Source organism: Rhodamnia argentea, chromosome 3, assembly GCF_020921035.1.
Source record: "Rhodamnia argentea isolate NSW1041297 chromosome 3, ASM2092103v1, whole genome shotgun sequence".
NCBI lineage: Eukaryota > Viridiplantae > Streptophyta > Magnoliopsida > Myrtales > Myrtaceae > Rhodamnia > Rhodamnia argentea.
This window is the reverse complement of record NC_063152.1, coordinates 8412470-8424279: the sequence shown is the minus strand read 5'-3', so window position 1 is coordinate 8424279 and position 11810 is coordinate 8412470. Positions and strand designations below refer to the sequence as shown.

The 11810-nt window shown below is 37.5% G+C and overlaps 2 protein-coding genes and 1 pseudogene across 2 annotated transcripts; all 3 read left to right on the top strand.

Annotated features, from left to right (window-relative positions):
- The window catches only part of LOC125314374, a 413124-nt pseudogene that overhangs the window by 250505 nt on the left and 150809 nt on the right, over positions 1–11810 (top strand).
- LOC125314361 (F-box protein At5g03100-like) lies at positions 3231–6195 on the top strand. The gene is made up of 3 exons (XM_048276483.1): positions 3231–4208; positions 5179–5349; positions 5842–6195. Exons 1-3 carry the CDS (start codon positions 3231–3233, stop codon positions 6193–6195), a joined length of 1503 nt encoding a protein of 500 aa, XP_048132440.1.
- LOC125314040 (F-box protein At5g03100-like) lies at positions 8287–10729 on the top strand. The gene is made up of 3 exons (XM_048275497.1): positions 8287–9243; positions 9660–9833; positions 10379–10729. Exons 1-3 carry the CDS (start codon positions 8287–8289, stop codon positions 10727–10729), a joined length of 1482 nt encoding a protein of 493 aa, XP_048131454.1.

Genomic DNA, 11810 nt, shown 5'->3' with positions numbered 1-11810 from the left:
ATATAAATTTATCAAAAATATATATACTTAAGTTATATATCGAGGCACAAAAAAAAAATCAAGAAGAAGAAACTCATTGTTGATATTTTTATAATACATGATAATGGACCTTGTATATATACAAACACATATTTAACATATAACGTATCCCAACATGTCGGAATTCTCTGTTTTTTTGAGAAATTAAGTATCGCATTTCGTATCATGTCACGTCAAAATAAAAATGCCAAATGAAACCATGGAAGCGTATGTTCCAATAATTAACAGACGCAACTTACAAATTTAATAAAAACAAAAATTAACTGGAAGAAATGAAATCCTCTTGATATTTTTAATAAAAGTGAAGTCGTGCCCATCTTGTGAGTCCACCAAGACTTTTCTAAACTTGGAACAGTCCCAAACACTCATTATTTTCTATTAGAGGGTGAAGAGAGATTCCCCAACGTGAATTGGGTTTGGGATAAAACTACGAACCCATTTAACACCTATATATTTTTGGGCTTTGCCATTCTAAACATATTTATAACCTCACTAAACATAACTAATCCATATGATGACTCGGCCTCTCAATTATGATTAAGAAATGGGTCCGTGGCCTATTTTGATAATTCTAGTCTCCGCCATCATCTTATTACTCTCGTCTCTCTCTTGGACAGGTACTGTACAGGCCCTCCCCATTAGATAAAATAGAGATAAACAGAGAGCACGTCGTCCAGGAAAAGCTTCAACGTCAAGATCTCTCCTCACGGCCACTGCACGCACGGGTTCATCTTCACGATGCTGCTGTACCTTGCCGCCATCCTCGCAGACATGGTTCGTCCCCCGGGATTTGACGACTAGCTCTCTTCTCACACCATGCCTTGCCTTCCTTACTGTTCCGCGCCAACTCTCACCCAAAGATTATAAAAATGATGAAGATGGATTTTGGGGTTTGTGTCACGAGAGCATCATGGGTGTAGCAAAGCCCATCAAGATTACACTCTTTTAACCGTAAAGTTACATGAGCTGTGACAGCATTAGGTTTTGAGATAAATGACCAAAATGCATTTAGGTCGGGCCTTCTTTGAAACAATGAAATCACATTAAGTTCTTATTTAAAACAAGACTAAATTCAGACCCTTATTCGAAAAAATGATGATACTTCGGGTACTTATTTGAAATTTTCCCTTAGGTCTTTTTTTTTTAAATTAATTTTCCCTTAGGTCTTTAACATGTACCTAATTTGCACTTCTTGAGGAATAACAGAAAATTTATGGCCTAATATTAAAAAAAACCCTCCAATTTTAGCGTTTGTGACAATTATACCCAAAACTTTTTTGTCTCATAAAAAATCTCAACTTTTACTTTTGTCCCAATTCTACCTATTGAATACCCAAAAAAATTCACAACTTTAACATTTGTCCCAGTTATATCCAAAACTTTTTTTTTGTCTCATAAAAAAAATTTTACTTTTACTTTTACTTTTATTCCAATTCTACTACCGTCGCCCTTCCGTCCATAATTACCGTTAATTAATCGTACGCGCTTCGAGTTTTCTCACCGAACTTACCAATAAATCTTTGAAATTTAGAAATAGTAGATTTCAAGGATGACAAGATTTTAGATCGTTAGTCCAAAAATCTCTATGTCTAGCCATTTTTTGGGCTGTTGAGTGCCGAAGAAAATTCGCGACGTGCCGTGATGAATGACTCTATATCTCCTGGTAATATGTAGAGGAAGCAAACAATAGAAGATAAGTTTAGAGGTTTTTTCATATCAGCTTTTTTGAGGTGCAATTCATTAACAACGTGAAAATACCACATAAGATTAACTAATAGTGATTATGAACGGAAGGCTAACGGTGGTATAATTAGGATAAAAGTACCAGTTGGAGATTTTTGATGAGACAAAAAAAGAGTTTTGCTTATAATTGGGACATATGTTAAAGGTAATCTTTTTTTTTTTTTAGTACTAGACTGGAAGAATTGAGACAAAAGTAAAAGTTTGGGATAAAATTGACACAAATGTAAAAGTTAGAGTTTTTTACGAGATAATTTTTTTTTTTAGTATAATTATCACAAATGATAAAATTGGAGTTTTTTTTTTGGGGTATTAGGCCCAAAAAAAAATTTAGTGATATAATATTTATCACTGTTGGAAGAGGTTCGCGTTTGCTTTCAATAATACAAACTAGAAGTACTATCTTTTTTTTTTTTTTTTTTGTGCGGCTTAATTGGGTTTGAGCCTCGAGGGGATTTTCTTTTTTTCCCGACAAAAGGGTTTGCTAGCGTAACTAGACCATAAGTTCGACCTTTTGAAAATCAAAACATCTATCGCTAAGATTTGAGATTGCTTAACACTTTTTATTCTAATCAGTGTCTGTGTCCATGAGGTTCATTTTCCTCTGTGAGAGCAGTCTTATTGCAAAGGTCTCTTCATCAAATGAAACAAGCTTGTCGTCTAAATAGATCCGGTCTTTTAGTTGCTCGCTCGCCATCCGAGTACAAAACCTCCAACTTCAAAGCTCTTTTGGCGGCAAAATTCACGAAAAAACCCCGGAAGTGGATGATATCCATGGCCTAGAGCTTTCCCCATGGAGTGATCCAAAGCAAATTCTGCGGCGGACAACCAAAATGCACAAAATGAAACCGATTTCCTCCTCCCGACTTTGAGACAAAGCGAAGAACCTCCGACGATTTCATCAATGCCTTTACCTAACCGCCTAGTTCGCAACGTCTCCCCTCCTCCTCGCTCATCAAAGACGCTGTCGAGACCTATACGTCTTCTCCAAGTAGCGGCTATCCACCCGGACCGCCGCTACCGACCTACTTTTCTCCACTGGCTTCGTCTGCCAAGCAAAACCATGGTAGATGTTACTTCAAGAGTCAATTCCATCATAAATTTCAAATTGATATGTTGTGGAACATTTATCTCGAAATATTTTTCTATTTCATAAAGAAATACCAAATCGGCACCCCATTTCACATTTACCTCAATTTAGGAGAACCAAAAGTCTGTTTTCTTCCCTTTGCTTTTTCCCTTTTTTCGATTTTTCTTTTCTTCTTCTTCCTTACGACAATTATTTTTTCTTTGAGTTTAATTTTGGTTCTCCAACTCTTTTTCCACAGTCGGCAATATATATATATATATCTTTTTTCACATTGCCACTAAAATAGGGTAAGTATAAAAGGAGCATTAAAGGACAAGGGAAACTCGGGGAACGACCGCAGAAGCCCTAGAATTTTTAATCGATGCCGGAGACCTCCGTGCACGGCGCCTGCCACCGCGAATCCTCCGGCGACCGGCCGAATCGCACCAAACAAAGCCCACATCCTCCTCCTCCTTTGAAACGGAGCAGTATCCCTAGGGATTTTATCAGCCCCTTGCCGGACGCCGCGATCCACCGCATCTTCTCGTTTCTGCCCCTCCGAGACGCCGTCAAGACCAGCGTCCTCTCCAAGCGCTGGCGGTCCACTTGGACCACCACCACCGACCTTGTCTTCGACGGAGAGATTGGTGCCTTGGGCTTCCCGTCCCTCGTCGACAGAGTCCTGAGCCAGTGCACCTCGCCCGCGGTGAAGAAATTCCACCTCACCGACTTCAGGTACGATGAGCCCGACCGCCCCAAGGTCGACCTATGGCTTCGATTCGCGGCGGGACGCCCTGTGGAGGAGCTCCACCTGAGGCCGTCATTCTTCTCGCCGGTAAAGTATGAACAGCCGCAGTTCCTGTATAGCTTGAGTTGGTTGGCGCGTCTGGAAGTCAGTTTGTGCTGTTTCTCATTGGGTGGGATTATTAGGTGGCCATGTCTTAAGACTTTGGTGATCGAATATTCAGAGTTGAGTGATGATATACTTGAAGGAATTTTCAGTGGAAGTCCTGTTTTAGAGTCCGTTCAGTTCCGCGGGTGCAAAGGAGTGAAGAACATTATAATAGATTCAACAAGCGTGAAAGAGTTGGTACTCAACGATCACTGGTTCTCTAATCCGGATAGAATTTGGGCCCCGCATTTGCAGTCACTGCGTGTATTAGGCAGATGGTATCATGATTCCATGTTCAGACTTGACGATGTATCTTCTTTGGTTGAAGCTGAGTTAGTTTTTTCCATTCGAATTCGAACTGGAACTCTTGTATCTGATAAAAAGAGGATGTGCTGCGACTTGGTGAAGGGATTTTTTGAGAAGCTGCACGGAGTACCTACAATCACCATTGGCGGTTGGTGCTTGCAGGTACGAGCTCATTATTTTTACGTTTTATAAGTGTCTGTGATTAGCACCGTCTAGTCATGTTTGCTGCCCAGGTCGAGTGACCTCAGGTCTCTGTGGCATTCTCGGCATTATTGTGAATGCCTGCATAAATAGTTACTGGTAGTGTTTCAAATTATAATTTAAGAACATATAGCGAACCGTGCGAACTGCGGAGCTTCTTCCCTCTGTTTAATTTCCAATAAATGGATCTGGGATCACTCTGTTGAGGACAATGAATGCCATTAGATATTGTTAATTATTATGGATGCTACTCAACACAACATTATTAGACGCTTGATTTTCGCAAAAAAAAAAAAAAGATGCATAAATAGATCATTTGAAGGTGCCTTTTCAATTCATTAGATATTGTTAATTATTATGGATGCTACTCAACACAACATTATTAGACGCTTGATTTTCGCAAAAAAATAAAAAAGAAAAGATGTATAAATAGATCATTTGAAGGTGTGCCTTTTCAATTCATTCTTTCAGTTTATATAGAAAAGTCATTTATCTGGAAATATGACAGAATAATGGATCTAGTCATCTTAGGCTGGCAGAACCAAATCATGGTCTCTTGTCACATTTTGCTGTTGTTCGATAATATATCTTACAGAGATTTCTCATATTATTTTAAAATGGCAATGGACAGATTCACTTGGAAACTTCCGTCAGTAACGAGGTTTGATGTCTCATGGGACTAACTAATAGAATTTTCAGATCATTCAAAGATCACAAGTTTTACATGAGAAGCATATGTAAATACTGTCGATTTGTAAAGAGATTCACTTTTTTATTTCCACTTGTGGTTTCCTATTGCTCTTTTCCTGGCTGGGAGACAGGATCAAAGGATAGATTATCTCGATGGACCGTAATTTTGTTCTTCTTTATTCACGTAAGACAGGAAAAGAAATATTAATTATATTTTCTTTGTTGTTTGCTCGCTGCTTAGATTCTGTCCCTTTTGGAGTTGGAAGGACTGCCTTCTCCATTCTTCAAATGTCAGAACCTGAGACTACATGGGCCAGTTAGTCAATGGGACCTTCCCGGGATAGCATACTTGCTAAAAAGTTCACAGTGCCTGGAAAAATTAGACATAGTCCTGACTGACCTCCCCCTTCAGGTTTGCTCCTTTGCTATGATATTTCAGTTCACTTCTTCTGCTGTCTTCTTTCTTGCACGAATGTTTAAACAGTGATTTAAAACTTTGGAAGCACAAAAAGATGATCAATCTCAAACTCTGTATTTATTTTAGCAATTGAAAATTGCCCATAACTCTGTCAGTCAACTCAACATTTGTACAGGGCAATATTAAGCTGTTTTTTGATCATGTCTTAAAGTAACCTGCATTGATGTACTGAAGGTTCTTTTGCTGCCATGTACATTAGGATCTTGAACTAATATGAGCACCTCGAGAGAGATGATGTTATATGTTATGGACGAGTTTAAGAGCTCAAATTGATCTGTACCGCATATAAAGTAAAACTAACTAGCATGTGCAGTGGACAAATGATGGTTGTTTGTTTGAAATTTTAGTTAGCAGATGAATTTTTTTTTTCCTGTAGATCATCTTCTAATGTGAAGTAAGTTTCTTAAATGGGATATCTTTGTGCAGCTTGAGCTCTTTGAAGAATCTGCAGAACGTCTTAACTTTGACGAAGGAGATTTTTTACCATCACGGAAGGGGAACTTCGAATTTTTGGTAAAACATCTCAAGAGAGTTGAGATCATTGGTTTTGGAGCTAATAGTTTTGGGTCAAAACATCTGCTCGCCCTGATTAAGTTTCTTCTTGGGGAAGCACTTGTGCTGGAGAAGTTGATTATCAAGACTGAATTGCCCACATGCCACGGACAAAAATGCCTTGACGCTGCTGTTCTGTCGAAACTACTTGGCACGAGCCGAAACGTACTCAGATATCAAAGAGCTTCCAAAATTGCTGAGGTTATCTTTGATTATCCTTTTGAATAGGTGTCTCATAAAAGCATGCGAAAGTCCCGGTTTTGGGTTGATCTCATGGCAAGGGTATGTTGCCCTGCACCCTACACTGCTCATTCTTATTCACTCGCTTTTGACAGTAAAGTTACATGAACTGTGATATCAGGTTTTTAACATGTTCCTGATTTAAACTGGATCATTTGCAAATATCAACCTCCTTAAGGAAGGAGGTTAACAGCAGCGAATTTTCGACATATGAAAGGGATGTTTTGGTTGAGAAATTGCTCAGCTTTCTCTGTCTGAAAATTTGTTCATAATTTGGTTGCGTTTGATTTCAAAGACTCGAACGTCGAGTACTTCTGTGCTACCCAAAAGAAGATAAAGTGGAATTTTAACATAACCCTTTTTGTGGTTTAATTTGGTTTTTTCCCGGCAAGAAAGTTGTAATCGGAACTAATCAGTATTTCCGGGTTCGATTTTTAAGCATTAGTCTTTCCATTAGCTCCGGCAAGTTTTGTCGGATGTTTGGGTGAGATTTTTTTAATTAATAGTTGTGGGGTATTAAAAGAATAGAAAAGGTTAAAAAATTGTGCATCCAAGTTGAATGTTTGAGGACTTAAATGCACGAAACGTGAGTTTTCGCACTCAAGCGCATTATTGGAACAGTTTTAGGACTTATTCAGTAATTTTAAGGAAAAAAATCTCATAAAAAATTATGAGTTTTGCTAAATTTTTTTAGGCCAATTATTAATGAAATCAACATGTAATTTGTCAAAACAAGGGAGTCTTTAGAAACCTAAAAGCGAGCATGCATGATCTAATGGGTGCCAGGTAGACTCAAGAATAAGAATCTAACATACACGATTGGTTATAGGGTAACTATCATAACATTTTAATTTAGACTCTGCTCGTTTTGCAAAAAATAAATAGTTTAAAAATGATCATTTTTATTTCTTGCAAAATGATAAATGCAAAATATTTCCACACGAAACTATTTTTTATTGATTAATTATTTCGAGAGACAAAAGTCATTATTTTTCAAGAAAATATTTTACAAATCATTCTTTTTTAACGAAACATACAGGGCCTTCGTTTTAATTTAATGTTACGATTAGCTAGTGCATGATGCTCAGTAGATGAGCAACCATACTAGGATTTTAGAATACTCAATTAAGTGAAAATTAAATTATAAGATATCTTGATTATTAAACACAAATAATGAAGATGTTAAGTGCCATAATTAAATAATGTGAATTTTATTATAATGGGTAAATAATAATTTATTGCAAAAACTACTAATAGTTCATGATTTGTATTATTACATTCATTAACTGTAATTTGATAGAATTTATATTAAAAGGCCGTAATAATTCTTGACTGACTTATAATCATCGGACATTGCATTATAGTTCTAATATTACTATTTATGATTATAATTAGATGCGAGTAACTTGTAAGTTACATATCAAATTTATAATTCGAAGAAACAACATTATAACAATAGGATTTAATCTTCACATAATTAAACTAATTAAAAGAGTTTCAAGCTTGCTGATTTTATTCTTAGATTATCCTGCAAATCAAATAAAAAATATCTCTCCCGTATTCATTCTGAGTTTAGTTTTATTTTCACAAAATCGTTACTATTAATTCGATGTTATTTCATATCGCAAATAAAAGGGCGAAAGGTGTGCCGTTAACCTTTGTCTAACTCAAAAATAGCGAGGAGCATACCAAGCCAAAATTAAGAATCTTTTTATCCTAGGTATCTGAGAAACACACATTTATAAAGGGATGAAAAAATAAAGAAAACATCGGATGAGTTAGTGTATCACATAAGTCCATTTCTTAATAAATTTTTTTCCTCTAAGCATAAGTTTAATTTTAGTCGTCCTCCCATCGAAATCTTCTAATTTGTTTTTGCAATCAGATTCATTATTCAGTCATGCTTGCATAAATAACTCGAAAGAGAAAAATTCCGATAAAGAAAATTTTCAGCCTAAAAATGGAATAAGTATAAAAAAAAATTGAAGGATGAGACAGTGTGTTTAAAAAAGGATAGGAAATCGGATCGAAGAGGAAAAAATATATATTCCAAATCGAAAACCCCAGAATTCCAAATCCATGGCGGGGACCAACGTCCACGGCGCCATCCACCACAAATCCTCCGGCGACCGGCCAAGTCGCACCAAAGGAAGCCGAGCTCCTCCTTTGAGGCCTGGGGATCTCATTAGCGCCTTGCCAGACGATGTGATCCGCCGCATCTTCTCGTTCCTGCCGCTCGAAGACGTCGTCAAGACCAGCGTCCTCTCCAAGCGGTGGCCGTCCACTTGGACCACCACCAACCACCTCGTTTTCCATGGTTTCCATGGACTCCGGCGTCGCAATCACGGCACCTACACCTTTGACTTCCCGTCCCTTGTCGACAGCGTCCTGATCCAGTGCACCTCGCCCTCGGTGAAGAGTTTCCACATCACCCACTCCAAGTACGACGAGGCCTGCCGTCCCAAGCTCGACCTCTGGCTCCGCTTCGCGGAGGCGTGCCGCGTGGAGGATCTTCGCCTGGTTCTGATTACCGGGCTGCAGTTCTTGTATAAACTGCCGCCGTTCTTGTATTGCTTGAGCTGGTTGGTGCGCCTGGAAGTTGGTTTGTGCTCTTTTTCGTTGAGTACTACCATTAGGTGGCCTTGTCTTAAGGTCCTGTTGATCGAATATTCAGAGTTGAGTGATGATGTCCTAGAGAGAATTGTCAGGGGAAGTCCTGTTTTTGAGTCTCTTGAGTTACATTGGTGCAGGGGCGTGAAGAACATTATCATAGATTCGACGAGTGTGAAAGAGTTGGTGCTCATCGGCGACAGGTTCTCTAACACGGAGAAAATTTGGGCACCACATTTGCTGTCGTTGCGTTTATCAGGTCGTCTTTCTTCCGTGTTCAGACTTGACGATATATCTTCTTTGGTCGAAGCCAAGATAGATTTTGATGTGCCTGGTGACATGAGGATGTGCTGTGATTTGCTAACGAAACTTCTTGAGAAGCTACGCAAAGTTCCTAAGATCACCATTGGCGGCTGGTGTTTGCAGGTACCAGCTCAGTATTTTTAACGTTTATAAGATGTGCTCGGGTTGAATGATGTCCGTGATTAGTCTTACTCTCTCATCACACTAGGATGCTGTTCCATAATAATCTTACAGAATAGTATTCTCAGAATATTTTACAGAGGCAATGGATGGATTTTCTTGGAAACTTCAGTCAATTACCTGGTTTGCTGTCTCATGTGAGAACTACTAGAATTATCAGATCCTTCAAGTGTCACAAGTTTTATGTAAATAGTCTCGATTCCTAAAGAGATTCATATGTTCATTTCTCCTTCAGTATCCTTATAGGTCTTTTTCCGATTGGGAGACAGGTCAAAGGATGTTTTGTTATTCTTTATTCAAGTTAAACAGGAAAATAAATACTACTTAATTTTTCTATTTTGCTTGCTTAATGTGCTTAGATTCTGTCCGTGTTGGAGATGAAAGGAGTGCTATCTCCATTGTCAAATTGTCAGAATTTGATACTACGCGCACAAGTTTGTCAATGGGACCTTCCTGGCATAGCGTACATGCTACAAAGTTCCCAGTGCCTGGAAAAATTAGTCATACATCTGACTGACCTCTCCCTATTGAAAGTATGTTCCCTCGGTATGATATTTTCGGTTCGCTTCTTGTTCTAACTTCCTATATACATGAATGTTTAAACAGTGAGTTAAAACTTAGAAGCACGTAAAGATGACCGATCTCGAACCCTTGCTTATTCCAACAACTGAAATTTGAAAGTAACTTAGTCAGCATACTCTACATTTGTGCAGGGCCACTTTAGGCAGTTTTAGGTCATGTCCTAAAGTAACTGCAGTGTCTTGACCACAAAAAAAAAAAAAAAAAAAAGGAGAAGTAACTGCAGTTTCATACTGGAGGTTCTTTTCTTTTGCTGCCATGCAGTGTTAGGAGCTTGAACTAATAGGTTAGTGATAAGTACCTAGAAAGAGAAGATGTTTCATTGTGTAGACATATTTAAGAGTTCAAATTCATTAATACTCTATATGAACTAGTACTATCATCTTAGATGGACTAATGAAAGTTGTTTTTTTTTTTATTTTGCATTTTAGTGACGCTTTTTTTTCGTGGATCCGCATCAAATTTGAAGTAAGTTTCTTAAATGGTTAACTATGTGCAGTTTGCGGTTGACAAAGAATCTGAAGCACGTTTTAACTTTGACGAAGAAGATCTTTTGCGTTCACGGAAGGGAAACTTTCAATGTTTGGGAAAACATCTCAAGAGGGTGGAGATCCCCGGTTTTGCTAATAGTTTTGGGTCGAAACATCTGCTGGCCCTGATTAAGTTTCTTCTTGGTGATACACTTGAGCTGGAGAAGATGATTATCAAGGCTGATTTGCATGTGCAACATGGACAAAAACGTCTAGAGACCGCTGATCTTTCCAAAGTTCTTAGTGTGAGCCGAAATGTGCTCAGCTATCGAAGAGCTTCCCAAAATGCTGAAGTTATCTTTAAATTTCCTTGTAAATAGGGGGTCCTTTTAAAAGCATATGACGATTCGGATTTCTAAACTTTTTTTTTGGTTTTTTGGTCCGGGGGTTTCTAAACTTGAAGGAGCCTTACACTGCTCATTCTTATTCACTCTCTTTTGACAGTAAACATGAACCTAAGTTACCCTTCTTTCAAGTTTAGGTTAGTTTAGTTGTAAATATGAACCTCTTGGGGAAAGATTTTAGTAGTAGTGTTTTAGATAATGGACATATGAAAGGGTGTTTTGGATAAGATATTTCTCATATTTCTCTTCTTTTTCAAGCAAAATAGAAAATTTAGGGGTGTATCATTTATGTGCACTCTTGGAAGATTAAGGTTATACATTTTGGAAATATTAATGTGGCAAAGACATCTTTACAATTTGATTTCGAAGATAACTTTGAAGTACATGTTTTATAATTTGATTTTAATAGTAGTGCTTTAGATAACTTTGAAGTACATGTTTTATAAGTTGCCCAAAAGAAGATAAACTCGAAATTTGAACATAAACATTTTTGTGGTTAGTTTCAGTTGAGCTTTTTGGAAATCAAAACAAACTGCGAGATCAAACCATGGTACATGTTTTATAATTTGATTTTGAAGAAAACTTTGAAGTACTTGGTTTCCCAAAAGAAGATGAACTTGAATTTTTTTTTTTTGGGTTGAAAAACTCGAATATTTAACATAACCATTTTTGGGGCTAATTTCGGTTCAGCTTTTTGAAAATCAAAACAGTGTGCGAGATCAATCCCTGGAACATTTTTTAATTTTTATTGTCCATCATCAAATTTTTAAATAGCTTAGATTTTATAGTCTAGTTCAGCTGGAATATTTACTATATATAATAATGTATCTATGAGGTACATTTTCTCTATGAGAATACTAATTTATTGTTTGAGCTGTGCCGTGTTTGTGTGAATTTGTAAGTTCAAAGAATCAGCAACAAAGAGCACATTAAAAGAATCAAAGGTTTTACCAATCAGTTTCGGTTTGATTCGAAACATAAATTGCTTCCTCTTGCATACAATTGGGGTCAAATAATGGTAATACAGATTTGTTCCATTCGACATTCATTAAGCCGA

Bases quoted from the DNA above. Each gene is read 5' to 3' on its own strand.
- LOC125314361 (XM_048276483.1), top strand. From the start codon at position 3,231: ATGCCGGAGACCTCCGTGCACGGCGCCTGCCACCGCGAATCCTCCGGC. The intron at 4,209-5,178 runs GTACGAGCTCAT...CTCGCTGCTTAG, and splicing joins TTGGCGGTTGGTGCTTGCAG to ATTCTGTCCCTTTTGGAGTT. The intron at 5,350-5,841 runs GTTTGCTCCTTT...ATCTTTGTGCAG, and splicing joins TGACTGACCTCCCCCTTCAG to CTTGAGCTCTTTGAAGAATC.
- LOC125314040 (XM_048275497.1), top strand. From the start codon at position 8,287: ATGGCGGGGACCAACGTCCACGGCGCCATCCACCACAAATCCTCCGGC. The intron at 9,244-9,659 runs GTACCAGCTCAG...TAATGTGCTTAG, and splicing joins TTGGCGGCTGGTGTTTGCAG to ATTCTGTCCGTGTTGGAGAT. The intron at 9,834-10,378 runs GTATGTTCCCTC...AACTATGTGCAG, and splicing joins CTGACCTCTCCCTATTGAAA to TTTGCGGTTGACAAAGAATC.